The 20,644-nt window shown below is 29.9% G+C and overlaps 1 protein-coding gene across 1 annotated transcript in view; it reads right to left on the bottom strand.

Annotated features, from left to right (window-relative positions):
* Nucleotides 1–20,644, bottom strand: part of LOC107449899 (cell adhesion molecule Dscam1) — a 269,009-nt gene that overhangs the window by 82,000 nt on the left and 166,365 nt on the right. Inside the window, exons 3-4 of the mRNA XM_071184247.1 lie at nucleotides 14,452–14,613; nucleotides 532–681 (exon numbers count right to left, since the gene is read on the bottom strand). Of these exons, the coding sequence (XP_071040348.1) occupies nucleotides 532–681; nucleotides 14,452–14,613 (312 nt within the window). The remainder of the gene's footprint in view (nucleotides 1–531; nucleotides 682–14,451; nucleotides 14,614–20,644) is intronic.

The raw sequence follows: 20,644 nt of genomic DNA, 5'->3' as shown, positions 1-20,644 counted from the left end.
CTTCATCATACCTATAATTAAACAAATAATAAACTAATCATACTATTATGTAAGAATAATAAATAAAAATAATTTATAAAACTAATAAATGTATTTATTAACGGATTTTGTATCATTTTCAGCTTACTATTTATTTTTTACGAACATTTTTACAAGCCCTATGAGGATTTCATTAACTTTAAAACCAGTGTTTTTTTTAATTAAATGCTGATTGTGTTTTTCTATACTTTTTCTAAAGTTTTGTATAAATAAAATAACTGCGCATAATTGCTTAAACAATTAAATTTGGATCTCAAAAACAATAATGAACTGTATATTTTTTGTGACATTGTATACTTCAGCTTAACCATTAAAATTAAATTAATAAATAAATTAACTTGAAATTAACTCCAAAACTTAAAGGCTTTAAATATGAAAGCCAGCTAGATCTAAGCAATCAATGAATCTTACACAGCATTAAAAATATTTCCAAACTGGGCAAGAATTGTGCCTTCCTCATAAAATTTCTGATTATGAACTAAACTTTGTTACCTGTGATAATCAATCGTCCAGAAGTAGAGCTCAGTTGAATATCGCCACTAAGAATATGCTTTGTCAAGCAACGATAACTTTTAAAACCGTCAGATATCATGGCATTTCTAATAAGTAGTTCTCCGTTCGGCAGCACACTGTAGCGTCCTTCTGCGGAATAAGTAATGATTATTATTAGATTTCAACAATTTCAGCTAAAAACTAACAATTGTTGTAGCGAACAATTGTTAGACAGTTGAAAGCTAACATTTGAACATAACAGTAAACTAACATAACTGTTGAAATCTAACAATTCAACATTGTTAGCTTTCAATAATTATTCAACGATTATTAGCTCCCAACAATTATTCAACAATCGTTAGCTTTGTGAAAACTGTGTCCAGTCGACTCATACACTTAAAGTAATGAATACAAATTTGGAATGTAATTTGTAATGAATACAAATTAGGAAATAACTTTTTGCATTATTACTAAATAATCACTTTGGTGAAAAGTACATAAATAGCTTTTATTGCAACCAAAATTTGAATACAAATTTTAAAAAAAAAGAAAAAGAAAAAAAAAACGAAAATAAAGTTACAAGGTTAACCCAGCATATTTGTTACGGCAATAAAGCCTTAATTTCAAATGTTGTATAATTAAAGTAATTATTGAGGAAAATAATTATGTTCAGTAATGTGTCAAAAAAGATATATAAGAAAAACGTTCGGAAAGAGAGTTTGAAAAGAAAGAAACTTTTGGAAAACGCAGACAAAATAAAATTTAGCAAGCATAATGTTTTTTTTTTCTTTTGTTCATAAATTCGTGAATATTTCCAATATTCGAAGAAATAAAAGAAAAAAGGAAAACTAATGCCAAGTGATCATGGGGTCCACTGTAAAAATTTACGGATAAAATTACAGCTTAAAGTATCAGCGTTTTGGGTGCATCATCCGTAAAATCATTATACCCTAAAATGTTATACTGTAATTTTTACAGTAATATTTATTTAATTATAGTGATTAAATGATTTCACGGTATTTATTGCAGTAAAAATTACGGTGCATAAGAATTTTCGTTCCGTTATATGCTCCAATTAAAATGGATTTTATGGTAAAATTTAACTGACCGTAATTTTTTTATAGTGTCGTTGAGCGTTCATAAACAAAAGACTCTACCACCTTAATTTTCATTAAAAACAATAATAGCATGATTCTGTAACATTTATCCTAATTGTCTTTATTTTGTTATCATTATCAATACGTCCCGCAGTGGACTGATCGTTAAGACACGGTTCCCAGCAGATCACCGAAGTCAAGCATCACTGGCTGCGGTCAGTGTGCGGGTGGGTGACCACTTGGATCAGTCTGCGTAGGGACCGAGGGTGTGCGGTATTGGTCCTCGTTAAACTGTGCTACCGTAAAGTGCTCAACTTCGCGTGCAGGTCGTTGGGCTACCGAAGCAGGGGTGCCATCCCCTCTGCTGAGGATCAAAATTGTGATGGCATGTCTTCGGATCATCCTCAGGGATGTTTACCGGACCGTCGCCAATAGCCCATTGTGCAGCTCTAGTGCAACGTAAATGAACTACAACAACAACATTATCAATACTTTCTTTTATCAATGTCGTTAATTTACTATCATTATTTTAATATCCTTACCATTTATTAATCGGCATTATCACCATTTTTTTTTATTTCCGTTATCACTATTTATCAAATATTAGCAATTTCAGTTTCTTTCATATCTTAAATTATTTCAACTCTCACAAAAAAATGTATTTATGAAACCAGATAAATGTTTTAAAATTTTCTATGTTTTTATTTCTAAGTAGAAAAGCACATATAACTGTATATAATGAAGCATTTTATGACTCCTTTTTCTTACTCACACTATATTTAAAGAAATAAATAAAATTCTCATGATATACCCATGAAGGGCTTTTAAGGAAAAAAATACGCATCTTTTCAGTATTCCGTAAACTTTTATTTGTTTTAAAATTCTCTAGGGATCAATTCTTTTTTCTTCTTCTTCTTGAAAGTCGTTTTATAACCACCAGTTCTTTCCCAAGAAAAAAGCCAATACTTGATGACTTTGCCGTGTTTAAATGCCCCTTTTGCAGCTAGCTTTATCTTAGGATAGATAGAAAGAGATTTAACGGTCCCTAACGAAACAAAAATACAAAAGACCATTTGGAACTTTTATAAAGTAAAAATCCTCTGATTAATAAAAACAGTTTTACGTAAGAAATAGGAAAAGGAAAAAAGTCACATTCATGCATAAAAATACTTTTAAACTAGTATTTTGATGTTATATATTCGAAGATACGTTTGTACTAGTCATTTAAAAAATTGTAATCAAATATGCTGAGTAATGACGCTACTGAGTCTAAGAGCATTGAATTTTAGACCATTTAGATCAGGGTTTTTTAACCTGTGGTTCATGAACCCCTAAGGGGTCCATGAGTTATATTTTGGGGGTCCACTGACTACTCCTAATTTTTAAAACGTTTGGAAGCCTACCCATTGCTTGTAAATCGAACTATGGCAGCTATAATTCCGTTTGCTATAGTGTATCTTTGCGAAGCGGAATTTTCCACACTTGTGACAATAAATATATAACATCGAAATCGATTGAATGTTGAACATGATATGCACGTTGCTTTGTCGAAAACCATCCCTCAATTAAATTTATTAATTAAGGAAAAGCAGCAGCAACCTTCACATTAAAAATTTTAATTTTAAAAATTTTGTATACTACTAAAATAATAAAATTGAATTTTTTCTAATAATTGATGTTTCTTGCAATTATTTTTTTTCACAGGGGGGTGGTCCGTGACTTCTTAAAAAAATTTTAAAAGGGGTTCATTATATCAAAAAGGTTAAGAAACACTGATTTAGATTAACTGTTGTACAAGCCGTCAGCTATACTCCTACATTTTTCACTGGATCGTTAATTTAAAATTGTTTATCGTTATTTTTTCTAAAAAAAGTGTTCCACGATAAAAAATAAAAAAATCATGCAGCACTTCATCAATCACAGATGCAAAAGAAAATACCACCATTCCGCAGCGTTTTATTTGACCCATCATTAAAGTAAAGAGCAACTTTGTATGAAGCCGTTGTGCAATTTTTAATTCTCATTAAACCATATTGCAAAAGAAATTTAATCAAATTGCAGTAAAAATTACTGCATACTGTGGGTAGCACCTGTAAAATCCATTTTACCGTAATAATTTTTCTATCGTAATTTTTACAGTAATATTTGCTGTAAATTCTCTGAATCACTACAATTAAGCAAATCAGATATCAAGATCAGATGAATCAGAAATCAGAATTTTTTTGTTCCGTAAAACTTTGCGGCAAAGAGCACTAACACCCTGAGTCTCAGTACTTTTTAGCGTAATTTAATTTGGAACTTTTCATAGATTAGAACCTTCTCTCTTTTGGTCTTTATTTCTTGGCCTTGTATTTAAAAACCTCAATTATAAATTATTTGAATAATTTCCAATGGAATTCTATTTCGTTTCTATAAAGTGTGTTTTGAAGATACTTTATATATTTAAGTGCATGGATAAATTACATTATTATCCTCAAATTTGAATTATTATTAGACATATTCAAAAAATAAGGTGGCAGACGACCTTTTACTGAAACTATGTTATATAGAAAACTTTTGATGAGCCTGAAATGCAGCTGTTAGTTTGAAGAAATTTATTTTATACTCTGCAAAAAATGAATACTCAAACATCACGAAACTTTCTTCGTTTTTGACGAAATCGTTTCCTGGTATATGCACCGAGCAAAGATTTTGTCAAAGTGATGAAATAAATATTGCCACTTCTTTGATAAAATAAATTTCGTCAAAATTAAAGACAGTCATTCTATTTTTTCCGGAAAAAAGAACCCGTATTGCTCTATGTACCTGACTTTTCAAATAATCACTTTAACATGTGTGTCATTTAGGAGGAACAGCAAAACAAGGATAGTTAGAACAGGATATAAATTACACCCATGCCCAAAGAGGAATTCAAACTCCAGATCTTTCTGGTACAAGGTCAACTTCTTGACCACCATACAAACCGGTCAGCGTAATTCGTCAGTTTATTTTCGATTGTCTAGTCTTTATTCTAGTTTCGTCATTCTAGTTAACAATCTTCCGCAACTCATTATAATGAGGTTTCGAGTTGAAGAAACATTTTGTTCATGCATTAGAAATTTAACGTTTAGTCACAAATGATTTGATTTGGGGATGAAATGATGCTCAAAATTAAGGAAATACAGTAAAGGATTGCTGAATAGTCAGAATAATCATCATTTTATTTCTGAGAGTATAATTTTCTTAATGCAACATGATAATACTTGTCACGAAAACAATCATGAATGGTGATAATTGAGAAGTTGTCAGTTCATTCAATATGCTTCTCAAATAGATTGGCAATGGAGGGACCGAAAAAAAAGACTATTTTTTGTCAATTCCATGAAGTTAAAGTCAACATAAGTGATATTCGGGAAACGTTAACAATGCTTAGTGAGTTAATTAATTCGAAAGTTTCTGGGAATTCCCTGGATCAGTCATGTTGTGTTGCACAACAACATTAAACCAAGCCAATGACAGGTGCTTTTTTTAGAATATTCTGAGAAGTCCTGAGTTACCCACCCTATGATACAGATTTATCCCCAAATGAATTTCCAAACTCCGATGCGATCAAAATAGCATCGCAGTGGAACAAATATTTTAACCCCTTAACGATCGGTTAATTGTCAAAACAGCCATAAAAGTGCCTATTTTTTATCACATCTCACAAATACACATATTTGATTATTGCTGACATCTAGTTTAAAATACACTATCTACAATTACCTTTAAAATATCCTTGTACTGCCATCTGGTCTGAAAAATGAGATATAAAATGTTTTCGGGGCAAAAAAAAATGAATTAGATTTATTCTTATTGGCACGTTACTACTGAACACTCCAACCCGGAAATATCACGGGAGCGAGAAATAGAGGGCGAAACCTCACCCCGTCCTTTTCACGGGAGAGACAAGGAAGGGGTTAAAAGGATGATGGAATGATGGTGTGCGTCACTGGTTGAAACAGCAGCCGATAAATGTCTGCAAATATCGCATCTTACAACTATTGACCTGATGGGAAAAATTGTAGGCAATGGTCTTGATTTTCATTAAAAAATATGAAATAATCTCTTTGACTTATTATTTAATGACTATACCTAACATATGGCTTCATAAAATTTATTCAATTCTTACTATTAATTCACACTCTCTTGTTCAAATTTTCAATCGTTAATAAAATACTTTTTATTCATCCACTTAAGGTTCAAATACATTTTTTTGAACTTATAGTGGATGACACTTGATGTTAATACAGTTTTTCAATTATTAATTCATTAATTAAATTAAATTAATTAATTTTAGTTTTGTATGGAACAAAAAATTTTAATTATTTAATAAAAAGTAACTGAAGTAAAAATTTTTTCTGTTGAACTAAGTTGGAAATGACTTTAATATTTTTTATGTTACTTGTCGCAATATTTAAATTCATTTAATAATATTTATCTGTCAGAGTCATTTTATATTTTAATAGCTATGGAACAGACAGTTATATTTAAACGTATATGCATAGTGTAAAGGCAGTTACTAGGCATGAAATATAATTTTTTAACTTGTATGAATATCCACTATTTGATTAACATAACGTTAAAGTCAACTAGTCTACTCCTAACAGTTTTATTTTTTTAAATATTATTAACTGAAATAGGATTAAATATAAAGCAGGCCAACAAGAAGGGTATTTAAATTTTCCACAAACATTGTGAAATTATATAATCTTTGATAGCGCCATGCCTTGAAATGTCATAATAAAATTTCATAGTTTTACCACATTTACCAAATTTTAACCCATATTATGAAATAATATTTTCGTGTTAATTTTATCAAAATTCATTACCAAAGCGCTTTTGAAAAAATTACCGTTAGTTTTTTGGCATTTCCATGGAACCAGAAATACGGTCAAATTTACCATATACTGGTTGTTTTGGCCATACTTTTTTTTTGGTGTACATTTTATTAGGTAATTTTAAATACTATTTTAAATAAGTTTTAGTGTCCAAAATTACTTTTTTGCTACACTGATTATTTAAAAAACATGCAGTTTTTTTTTAAATAATAAATTTAATTCTAGCTATAAAACCAAAATATATGGTATTTGAACCATCCGTTTGATAATTTTTCCGATCATATGGTAGCGGTTTACCAGAAATTGTGGTTTTCAAAATTACAGTTCTTATTACCGCACATTTAGTGACACATTTGCTTTTTTGCCACACTGATTATTTAAAAAACACGTAATTTTTTTTTAAATAATAAATTTAATGCTAGTTATAAAACCAAAATATATGGTATTTGAACCATCCGTTTGATAATTTTTCCGATCATATGGTAGTGGTTTACCAGAAAGTGTGTACCAAAATTTCAGTTATGGTAGTGGTTTACCAAAATTTCAGTTCTCAGCACATTTAGTGACACATTTGCTTTTTTTCCACACTGATTATTCAAGAAATATGTATTTTTTTAAATACTAAATTTAATTTTATTTGAGCTATATATATATTTTAAAGCCTAACTTTTAAATTTCTTTAATAGTATAAGCTTCATTATAGCATGCATATTTTTAATGAAATACATAGTCATTTAGGCTACAAATATACAAATATACACCTAAAATACTATGTTAAGGCTGAATAAATATAGAATCTTTGATGAAGCCAACGTCATTTATGCTGGAATCTATCAGCCCATTTCATCGTACAACAAATATACTTAAGTCTACACCATTATATCCCAACAGATCGAGGCACTATTAAGTGTTTAGAATCGGAACAGAATCTCTTAGATGCGCATGTTATCACGAATGGTTATGAGTTTGGGGTTGTTGCCATTGGACACAAGTAAATGTACTCCGTCACAGCTATTGCCAACAATCTCTACTCGTATATCGGAAGCTGTTATACTTGATGTTATGAGAATAAAATGCCAAGAGAATAGTCACAGAGAAGTTTCCTCTCCACCTCGACCGTAACTGAGATGACTATAAAGGGCCGTCTTTATATAGATATGTTTTAAAATGTTGGCCATAATAGGCAGGAGGAAATGAGTGACTTTTGGAACTAAGATGCTTTTGGGTGTTTCAGTTTTGATTCGGAATGTAAAGTTTTGAGCTATAAAGTAATGTCTTCAGTTAAATCTTGATTTGGCTGAGTAAGAAAATTAGAATAGTTTCTAGAAAGATTAATAAATTGTGTGAGGAATAGTCGTTATTTCATTTGAAGTGTTTGTCCAAAACTAAGGATAGGTTTAATATGTAGTCGTTATTATTTATTACACCACAGTTTGAAGTTAATTTTATTTTGAATACTGAGTATATCATATGCATAATATTTAATATAAAAATGCATCAGAGTGAAAAATTTCCTTAATAGGCGGGAGAATACTATTGAATCTCAAAAATACTATAAAGAGAATACTATTGAATCTCAAAAATACTATAAAGAGAATACTATTGATCTCAAGAATACTATAAAGAGAATACTATTGAATCTCAAAAATACTATAAAGAGAATACTATTGAAACTTAAAAATGCTATAAAGAGAATACTATTGATCTCGAGAATACTATAAAGAGAATACTAATGAATCTCTAATTCCAATGATAAGAAAAATTTCAGGTTAAAGAAATAGTAATCGAAATGGTGAAAAATCATTAAAGATTCAGTTTTAAATCAATTAATATGTTTAAAAAAGTTTAGCATTATCTGTAATTATTAATACCCTGAAATAGACTTAAAATTATTCAATAACGTTTAAATTATTTGAAAAAAAATCTATGATTGTTTACATGATATAAAATTTTCATGGAACTACTCTTTTATAACGGAGATTTTAGCTCAAATCAATTTAGTAAACACTATTTTTTACAAAAGTGTGTTTTTAATGTTTTCAAATATTCAATCTCCTTTAATTGTGTCTATTCCAAATATTTCAAAGATTGTTTTAAAGGATCTTTTTCTAATCATCAATTAAATCTAACATCAACTAAATGGTTAAGTTACATGCAAAAAGGTTTATAAAATCAGAAAGATAAAAATTGGGTAGATGACGTTGTTATTAAAAAATTTCTGTGAAGAGCGTATGGTTGGGGCATCTGAGGCCTAGAAGGGTTTCTTTTTGCTTGTGAAGTAGAAGAAATATAAATTAGTTTTATATATTTAACGAATCTTATTTTAAAAATTTATTTTAAAGTCAATTTATTAATTTATTTTAAAAATAAACTTATTTTTACATTTTTAAAAATGTTTTCAGAAAATATTATTTTTACAGAAATTATTATTTAAAAATATTTTCTTCAATTTTTATATAATAATTTACAACTCAAATCAATTCAGCAAGCTATACTTTTTAATGCATGCTTCAAGTTTTATAAAATATTTCATTTTAAGCGAAAATTATAAAATATTTCTTTAAATTAATTATAAAGTTAATAACTTAGCTAAAAAAATAAATCTTCAATTTTTCTTTTCTAATCATTCATTAAATTTATCAAAATTCAACTATCTCATTTTAATTTGTTAGAAAATCTATGCCTATTATATCAATCAAAATTGTCAAATCTTTTTTCTTTAATATAGTAAATTTCAACTGAAATCAACTTTAAAATATATATTTTTAACATAACAGTGTGATTTCAATTTCATCAAATATTCCAACCGATTTAAACTATAGCCCATCCAAACAATTCATTTTGACTATTTATTTCACTAGGAATATTTTTCAATTTATTCAGCAAAATTAAATTTTTAACTCACTTTCCTAATGACTGAAATTTTTAAGCACTCACCATTTATCTTTAGCGAATTCTGAACCGGGGAAAAAGAGTCATCAACAGAAACAAGACGGAAACAGTGTGAGAAATGCGAACGCAGCTTGGCGCATATCTGCCTCACTTGTTTAGATTCAGTTCCTTTGAAAGGATGAATGGTCACCGCATGACTCGGTATAACTCTAGAATATATGTCTCGAAAACATTCACCGAATCCCATTTATTTCTGTTTCTAGGATTCGGTTCGGAGAAATATTTTATATTTGTGAAAACTTAGTTGTCACAATTACGAAGGGTTGGGAGAGGAATTTGACAAATTAAAGTTTTCTGTGTTTAATTTTAAACTCCAATATCACTGTTTATAACTTTAATTATCTAGAACTAATGTAAGTCTAAGGTTTCCCTCCTTTTTTTTCTCAATTTTTCTCTTAATTGACTCCACCTGAAAGACACAGAAGCTTCCCAGTTACATTGGAATTAAATTTATAGTTATTTATTTTTTGAAAAATATAACTTGTCACTTTATCTCTCTATATTTGATTTGAATTACCTACACTAAATTTAAACACTCATTTTTTTCTGAAGTACCATGATCACAAGAGCTTCAGTTGATCTTTAGTGAATTACCAAACTTAATTACCAAAATTTATCACCCATTTATCAAATTTTATCATACATTATGAAACACTATTTGATAGTTAGTTTTACCAAAATCATTACCAAAGCATTTCAATAAAAATTGCTGAGCTTTTCGGTATTCCCATAGAACCAGAAAAGGGTAAACTATAAGTTGGTAGTTCTGACCATGACTTCCCCCATTGTGACTACCATTTTGTCATAAAATTAAGTGAGTTATTGTACTGTAAGTTCCGTTCTAACAATTGCACCATCAATTTAAACTATTCATTTTAACCATTTAAACTGAAGGATGCTTGTGCATAGTTTGTTGAAGGCGTTTGTGCATTCTTTTGTGGCACAGTTTTTTTCCTGGTTCACCTACTACTGTGACTGAATATCAACTCTTTTTTTATTATAAGTTCCTAGTTTTATTAGCTACGTTGCACTAGCCCTACTGATTTTGATCGTAATTTTATTCTTAGGTAAGTAAAGACAGTAATTTCATCAATGAAAAGAAATATTCTCTCAGAGCATTTTAGAGTAAGCAGTCACGCAAAAAAAGTAAGCAATTTTACAAATTTTTGTATAGCTAGCCGAGATAGCTTTTTTTATGTAGCCGTCGTTGAACAGCCGACCCAATTTTTGGATTTACGTCTTCCAATGTTCAACTCGGTAACCTTGTAATTTTGAACCCAATCCAGAAGATAAGGGAACTCCGGGATCAAGTATTGTGAGAAATTTTGCCTTCGTGGCGGACTTTCTGATGGAACTATCCCGCATTTGCGTTACATGAAGAGGAAGACCACGAGAATCTCCCACGGTTAGCCTGGTGGCAAGGAGACTCTATCCCATGATCCGTCTACCACTGAGGATCTTTCACTTCAGCACTGTGGTCGGTACAAGCCGGATGCGGAATTCGTATCGACTGGGATTCGAACCCGGTTCGCCTGATCCACTGAGCCATCACGGATCAGCCGCGATCGCTTCGTGGGAACGGCAGTTGCCATTTGAAGCCCACTCAGGTTTAGAGTGATGGATTCCAGCATATCTGGGAAGTAAAGGCGACCTGTGCGCAATACTGATTACTACGTCACAATACTGGTCACAATACTGATTACTATGTCTAGTCCACTAACGAGATGCTGCGGGAATATTAAACTTAAGTTTGAAAATAAAATCGTTTTGAAGCATACGTTTTCAGGAATAAAAAATTTTTGGTTTACACTTAGTAGCCTATAAGAATTAAAGCTTTAATAAATTTTAAATTCTGAATTTTCTTTCGGTAACAAACAAAAGCAATTATAGTGAGAAAATATTATACATGGTGCATTAGATTGCATAAAAGTATTATGAGTCATTTATCTACAGAATAAATATCAAGCCCTTCTGAAATCATCATAATAATATACACAGAAGTGATACATCAAAACCCCATATAAACTCCTTCAACTCTTTTCTGTGATTTTCAGTTTATCTATAAGCCAAATGTATATCAAAAGAAGATGGGTGAAATGTTTTCCCGTGAGTCCATTTCCCTGAGGTCAAGATTCATCGTTGAATGTTATCTGAAAATGACCCACGCGAGAATTCAGAGTCCAAAAAATATTACGTAGCATATTATTTCGAATATTTTGTTGCTGTAATAAAAAAAATCTGACTCCCTGAGGAGAAGCTCTTAGGAAAACTAAAGAGGAGGATAAGGATGATAAGTAAATCACTTCTTATATTAAGTGCTGGTGAAATGTACGTGATATTACTGTTTATCCGTTCATGACTGATGCTTTCATTACTTTCATCACCATAACAAGTTTCGTTTCAATTATGTAGGTTTTTTTACTAGTCATCTTGTTTTCGCAACAAACTGCATTTCTCTCAGATATTTATAAGTATTTCCGTGATGGTAATAAATACAATCAACTGTATTACATAAAAAATAATTTATTGAAATATGATTATAAAACTTTATTAAAATAAAGTACACTTCACCTTCCTAAAAATTTAACGGATAATAAATAAAATTAAACGCAATTTTCTTACAGCTAACCAGCCTATTGTTCAAGAATGAAAAGTCATTATTGCAGTTGTTGTTGTTAACGTATGCCCGCTTAGGCTGAGGGGATGAGATTATTCTTGTTTTCCAGTGGCGCCATCTATGACCAAGAATTCGACATCTGGAACGACATACGTCACTCCCGTTTATAGGGTGGACCCATGCATACATCCATTCATTCATCCACAGATCGTAATTTTGACCTGAATCAGAGAACGATCAATCTCCAATTCAGTATCCCCAGGGGTATTGATTTGTTATGGGAACATGGAGGACTTTGAGACTGGACATATTTAACGTGCATCAGTCACCATTTACTACACGGGGAATCTTCGGCCGGCAGGGATCGAACCCATGACCACTTGACATAGGCCCAGTACCCTACCAACCAAGCTATCTCGGCCCCATTATTGCAGTAAAGTATTAAATTGTAATGCAATTTTTAGGCTCATATTTAGCATATCATTGAAATTCTGGAGTAATATAATGCTAAATCAGACTTTAAAATAGTTCAGAACACCATTTATAATGGGGAAAAAAGTGATTTTCTTGTAAGTAATAACTTGTTCTTGTGTATAGTACAGTCATCTTGCGAATGTAGAAAATTAAAAAAAATTTTAAAGTTCCATATTCTGAAAACAATACTAAAACAAAAGAAAGATTTGATGTCAAACTGTCTTATCTGGTAAAAGTGTGGCTTATCATTAAATTGATTCTAGACTTCTCATTTTCTCGAACAATTGGCTGGTTAACTGTAAAAACAAATACGTTCAATTTTACGTACTATCCGTTAAATTTTTAAGAAGTTATAGTGTACTATATTTTAATAAAGTTTCATAATTATATTTTAATAAATTACTTTTACGTAATATAGTTAATTGTATTTAAAATTATCAGTTTAGAATATAGAACTTTACAAATTTTGAATTTTCCATTTTCGCTAGATGACTGCACAGGAACAGCGTATTACTGACATGAAAATTACTTTTTTTCCATCATAAAAGGTCTTCTGAATAATCTCAAAAGCTGACTTGTCATTATATTACCCCAGAATTCTAATGATAAGCTAAATATGCATTGCACTTTAATACTTTACTACAATAATTTTTCTGTATTTTAAAATAGTTTCTGTAAAAGCAATGGCTATTTGCCAATACATTTGATCGAATAATATTGTGTTCTAGAAAAAACTATTCTTTCTTTTCAGGGGAGAGATATATATAGATACTGATACTGTTATTGTAAAGTTTAACTGTTAAGCATTGTTATAAAGTATAATTAAGTCTTTCTTACAATAATATATACCTCAGAAGCTTCTCGAATTCCTATTGAATTGAGTTTCTTCGAAATCTAATGGGACTTCACTCCGAAATAATAAATCCAAATGACGTAAGCTTCCATGGCGACTTTGGAAGTTTGTACTTTTTAAAATGATCCCAGTACAACTGCATAAATTGTTAGAGAGAAGAAGCGAAAATGTTGTGAAATGCGTGTCGTCATTTTCATTTATCAAATAAGAGGTTGTATTTCCTATAAACTAGGTGCTCTAAAATACATTAAAATTTATTCTCTTTCCTTTTTTAAATAATATTTAATCGATATGAAGAAATCATAGAATATCTAATCTTTCCAAGCTTATACATTATCATGCCTATGTTTGTTTTGCATACACGCTTTATTGTAGATGCTTTTTAATAATAATTATCAAAACTTATTATCACAATAAAAAAATAAAGATAAGGAATAATTTATTTATTTATTCTGCACTGAGAAAGAAAGGTATTTCCCAAAGTACCAGAATATGATAAAAATTTATCGTGTTTCTAGATCTATGGGAGCTCCAAAACGCTCTGTTATTTTTATCGAAGTGCTTTGGTAATAATTTTGGTAAAAATGTCAGTATAAAGCTATTTAATAATATGTGATATAATTTAGCAAATGTGGTAACTTATAGTATAGATCAAGATGGCAAAAAATTATTGGGACGACTTTGGCCTGTCATAGGCTGTAGTGCCCACGAAGAAGAGGAAGGTAACTTTATGGCATAAAAACCATGTATTCGGTCAAATTTACTTTTCAGTTCTGTATTTTTTTTCTTAATGTGTGATTATAAGATGATTCGGATTAATCATTACTGAGGAACGGAAAAATTACCAAGAGAATGGTTTAAATACCATATATTTTGGTTTTGAATAACATAATTAAGATCTATTTTATCAGAAATGTCATTACAATAGAGTGTGGTAATTTTCCATGATTTTTTTCCCTCCCTTTGTTTAGATCCATTTTTAACTAAAATATTTTTAAAAATGTAATCGATGTAATATTTTAAGATTTACATAGTTTATAATTTAAAAAAATGCAAAATGGAAATTACCGTTTGCCACGTTTGATACAATCGTCACACCATCTTCTCGCTCCCATTTAGTCACTATGACGTAATCCCTAACAATGCTTGGCACTTGACAGCGGAGTACAGCCGTGTTGCCTCGAATAACGAACTCATCGTAAACTTGCACTTGGTATCCTTGGCGAACAACTACAAGAAAAATTATAAATCATGAATTTAATGTAATAATCAATTAATGCAATGTTTTTACATAATCATACGTAATTTAAACAGTTTGACAAACATCCCTAAAAAATAGAAATAATGTGAAAAATATTTCGGAAAAAAATAACCAATTAAAAGTTATTTTAAACATCATTAAAGATCATTCTTGTTTTGCGATTAATCCTGCACGCATCCGAATGATACGTTTTGAAGTCCGTTTGTACATCTTAATTACATACTATTAACTTTAAAAAGTAATTAAATAGCTAACGAGCAACATTATACGCGTTTAACTTAACTTTAAAAAGTAATCAAATGGTTAACGAGCAACATTATAAGCGTTTAACTTAACTTTAAAAAGTAATTAAATAGTTAACGAGCAACATCATAAGCATTTAACTTAACTTTAAAAAGTAATTAAATAGTTAACGAGCAACATTATAAGCGTTTAACTTAGCTTACTTGCCGCTACTGTATTGTACAAATCTGCTAGACAATTACAATGTTCTTTAAGTCTTCCCTGCGCACTAGAAAAGATTCCTAATCAAATTACAGTTTTAAACACCGGCATCATCCGTAAAATACATGTTTTTGTAAAATATTATACCGTATTTCTTACAGTAAGATTTATTTAATTAGAGTGATTTAGTGATTTTTACTATAATTGTTACTGCAAAAATATTACGGTATATCAGATATTTAGTTCCGTAACATGTTCCGAAAAAATGGATTTCACGGTAAAACGTACTGGCAAACTGACAACTGGTACTTTTTATCGTAATTTGATCTAGAACTTTTAGCAGCGTGTGCAGATATAATTCTGTACAAATTTATCATGTATGCCAAATTTGAGAGATATTATGGTTAAGAACGAAACATACTGTTGGCCATGATGCTGTGTTAATTTTTTTCTCTGTTTTTTTTTCCTAATCTTTCTATTTCTGTGTACAAATGAAATGCTTTAGAAATCATCTATGTGCAGTAAACAGGTGTTGTCACATAAAAAATCGCACAATAGAATAAACAAAATTAAACGGAATTCGCATCTGGAATGCATATTCTAATGCATTTTAAAGATTGTATGAAAACTAATAACTCACAATAAAATTTAAAAATTCATCATCAAAAATTCAATTTTTTAAGCAATTCATTGAGAATAACTATTAATTGAAAAATGGTGCACTTAGTAGTTGAATTTATAGAAATGTATTGAAATTAAAATAATGTAAATTTATTGAAATAAAATAGAATTTCAATAATTTCCCTTTAATAGAAATTTATTGAAATTAAAATAATCAGCAATAGAAATTAGCTGACTATTGGTACTTCATTCAAAATAAAAAAAGAATACTTCAAGAGAAAATACATTTTTTTATTTAGTGAAATCTTTCTTGAATACAAATTTTTCTCAACCTTAGCTATTCAACTCATAAAATAGATAATAGGCAGTTCTTTTAAACACAATTTAGGTGAAAATTGCATTCATCACAGATGTTCAATAAAACGAAAAACGCAATTTTCGTCACAAAAGAGTTTTTGTATTATGATGAACAATTTTTCAATAACAACATTTCACAAAAGACAAAGTATTAGAATACTACAATTGAAGTACTCCACAAAGCATACTTTAAAAGCTGATGCTCATTTAAAAAGACACTCTCGTCATGATATATAGCTTGCAGTGACATCACCAAGCCCTTGCATCCTCCCCACACCATTACAACTCCACCTTACCCTTCGCACAAATTATTCTAAAGCCCTGATGGGATGGAGGATGAATCAAAAATAAAAATAAGAAAACGAAAAGAACAAAATTTCTTCGACGTCATTTTCGGATAATGAAACGTTCCCACCTGACAAAAGCCAGCTTTGAAGTGGAATTCAGAAGGAGGTCTTGTATTAAGTTAATAGCTTCAATTCCTTACGCTTTTGGTGATGGTTTTGTTGCTCTTCTTCGCCAAGTTTATTGTTTTTTGAACTTTCATTGTTTTGTTGCTTCTTTCTTTTTCCTTAGAGTGTCATTTTGGGTTTCATGCTTCGTCGTGATTTGTTTCTTGTTTATCTTTTCTATTCGCAGTATATTTTTTAAAGAAAGTTCTTTCAATTGATTGGATTGAAATCTTGAACTCCTGTTGTTGTTTGGAACACTTTTTTTTCCTTTTCTGATACTGATTTATCATGTGCTTTGGTAAGAAGTTGCATATTTAGTTTAAAAACATTTTTACTCTAATTGTTTACAGGCGCCTTTGTTTAAATATTAAAATATTTATAAAATATTTATAAGTGTGATAAAATTTTGCGTTCTTCTGTTATGTTTTTCAGCACTAAGAAATTATTTGTTTTGAATACCTTCTAATCCAGCTATAAGTTTGATCAAATGTAATGAAGTTTATGTGTGCAGTATGCAATATAAGAAACAGACCACCGAGAATAACTTCTAAGCTACTAATTGGATCTTCACGTTCTAGGACTCAATCTAAAGGCTCGAGGGAGGGATCTCAAAAACGATATTTTAAGTTACAATATCAGACCCAAAAAACCTACTTCCTATGAATAAACATACTTTCTTTCGAATTTCTTACCTCCAAAATATAGGGGGCAACCTCAATCTGGGAAATACGGTACAAATAACATAGTTTAGTCATGAGAGCAATCCGAAGTTTGGATCTTTTAATGCTAATTTTACTTTTTGCGTATCTCACTGTATCTCGAAAACATTTTAAGTGGAGAGAAAATTTTTTGCACACAATTATAAAATTTATTTTTCCAAAGGTAATTCCATGAAAAATATAACATTAATAAGCATTTATTATATTTCCTGATAAATCGAATTTTTAAAACACGACTTTTTCAAAATTCGATTTCAGTGGTATTATCCTTGGATAAATCAATTTTATAATTGAATGCAAAGTTTTTTCATTCGCTTAAAAAGTTTTTTTATATCTGACGAGATTCGCAAAAATACAAATGAACATTAAAAAGTCCGAACTTCGAACCGCTCTCCTGACTTAACTATTGGAATTATACTTTCCAGATTGCTGCTACTCCCTATAATTTGAGGGTCAGAAATCAGAATCAATCGCATGAAAAGTATATTTATTCAGAGAAAGTAATTTTTGTGTCTGATTTCGTAACTTAAACTGTCGTTTACACTATTTAATTAACATAATTGAGGTCACCCCCTCGAATCTGCAAAATTGAATCCTAGATCGTGGAGATCCGATGATTAGATCAAAAGTTATTCAGGGTGGTCCATTTTTTTAATTTTAGGGATTATACACAAAATTTTGTTAACTAAGTAGAACCCACAGATACAAATACAGTTTATTTAAAGGTTTTAAAACAGTGTTGATCATATGCTTGCTTTAGTTCACATTTTTCTATTCACTTTGACTAAATTTAATTGCATAATAATATTATATTTCACTAAATTTAAATTAAAACTGCATGAACATAGTTTTTTAAAGAATTTTAAACTGGAAAATTAGTTACAGAGTTTTTAAATAAACAAAACTCTTAAGGTTTTTCTATGAAATTTATTTTATATAAGTATATTTTTTTATATTTGCGATTTAACTATTTTTAATTTTTCATGCAACATTAGCATGATTTTGATTGAAGTTTCGAAGTAGCTTATATTACACAGTCAGGCACAACATGTATATATGAAAATCACAAAACTTTTTAATTATTTCTGTTATATTGAAAACAATGTTGGCTCAAAGAGAGTAAATGCTGGAAAAAAATTTCAGTATCCCATTTCTTTTTTCAAATTAAAAATATAAATAACTTCATTGATGCCGCAATTGATTTACTACTATCATACTTTAAATGATAAACACATGTATCAATTACACACTATTACGATAAACATTAATTACAAAACATGAACTTAAATTTTTAAAACTTCAATAAGAAACCTGATTTGCAATAACATATGCTTTGTATTTGATATTAATTACACGCACAAAAAACGTATTACCAAACATCAATTTTACGGCTGTTCTGTACATTTCATTTGTACTGTATCGCTATATCATTTACAGTATCGCTAGTTCATTTGTACTGTATCGCTATAAACAAGCAATATGTAACAGATTTATCTATAAACCACAAGTGCAAATGTTGTCTGGTGAAACCGCGTTAGCACTCTAATTAACAAAAGTAGTTAATTCCATGACTGAGCCAATTAGCTTACTTCCATGTAATCTTAGGGATATAATTACAGTCGCTTGTCTTCCAGAATACATAGTTGTGGGATGAATAATGCATATTACTATGCTTAGGATTGTCAAAGGCGAAAAGGAATATACATCGTCGTGTTTTTCTGATCTCAAAGTCTAAGAAAAGGGATAAAGGTATCTTCGCTAGAGGTCTACATGCCCGTTGCAAGCAGTTTTGGCCTTTGGCAAAACTGGAGATCGCAATCATAAATACCAGAAAGGAAATTGATCTTGCTGTCCTCCAGGAATTAGAAAATAGTATGTTATATCAAATATTTATCATATATTATATTATATTATATCAAAGTCATAGGTATTGTAAATATTTCTGACATTATCAGAAGTTACATTATATCCGTAGGGCCTCCCTTTTCCCACATCATTGATTTTTTTCTTACCCGAATGCAGGAAGAAAACTGGTTACTTCTCGTAAATACAGAGTGGCCACAATTTGGAAAAATCTAAAAAGACATAAAAAGTGACACAAGTCTTATAAGGTTATCGTAAATATTATGGGCTTCATTTTCGCTTCAATTTTAATTAATCAGATGGTCATTTGTACCGCATATATTTAATTTACAAATATTCCTGATCATACTAATTGGCACTGTCTGTTCTTTTTTCAAAAGATGTCCGGAATTTGTATTTGTACAAAGATTTTATGTAATTGCTTTCTTCTGATATGTTTTTTTAATATTATTTGTTTTGAATACCTTCTAATCCAACTATAAGTTTGATAAAATGTAATAAAGTTTAGGTTTGCAGTGTGTAATATAAGAAACAGACCACTCAGAATAACTTCTAAGCTAATGATTGGATCCTCACGTTCTAGGACTCAATCTTAAAGGTTCGAGGGAGGGATCTCAAAAATGCTAATATTTTACATATTTATGCATTGATTTTGCATATTTATACACTGATACAGTGAAAAATGTATATACTTCGTCCTCATTGCTACAAAATATAGTAGGCTTTTCTTCAGTCGACAAACCTTATAAGAACGCACGAGCTTAAACCACTCTGAGTAAATAAGGAAACTTTCCCGACATTGTTTCTTCTGATAATGAAATGTTGTTTATAACATTTTGTTGTTTATAATATTTTGTTTTTTGCAACTCAACTGATAGTTAAAGAAACCAGACATTCTGAAATCTTTAGTACAGTACCCTAATTTCAATAGTTTTCCTTAAAATTCGAAAACATTTCAATCTCTTTGAGGACAGAAAATCTCCTCAAGTCTTAATATATACCCTCAAATGTACTCGAATTGTCCACAAACATCTCATCGTTTCTTATCTACATTAAAAATAAAATTAAAGATGTGCTAGATTTATTAAACAAGAACAATTCTGTCTTAAATCAAGAGAATACAAGAAAATTCGCTTCAAGAGAATTTGATGAAAAAGCACAAAAGTACCATACTTAAACTAACTTATAGGAACCTCATACTAAATTGAAAATAATTTCATCAAAAATTTAATTAATAATCACGAACCACATCATTTTACAAGTGTTAAACAAATGCAAAAAGTTATATGATAAATCAAAACTGCTTAGTAATAATATCAGTTTTGATGAAGATGGGTTTGTATCTGATATCAGCAGTTAATTGTTAAAAAAACGAGAGTTTTGTTGCACATATAAATTGATATTTTTCATAAATATATGACTCATGAAATGCTTTGAGGATGCTACACAGATTTTCTCTTAAATTACGGTTTAGAAATCGGGTCGCCTTAATAATAGTAGCTATAATCATATAAATATGCTATGGCAATGTATAAGTTAAATTT

Source organism: Parasteatoda tepidariorum, chromosome 8, assembly GCF_043381705.1.
Source record: "Parasteatoda tepidariorum isolate YZ-2023 chromosome 8, CAS_Ptep_4.0, whole genome shotgun sequence".
Taxonomy (NCBI): domain Eukaryota; kingdom Metazoa; phylum Arthropoda; class Arachnida; order Araneae; family Theridiidae; genus Parasteatoda; species Parasteatoda tepidariorum.
This window is presented reverse-complemented; position numbering and strand designations above follow the sequence as displayed.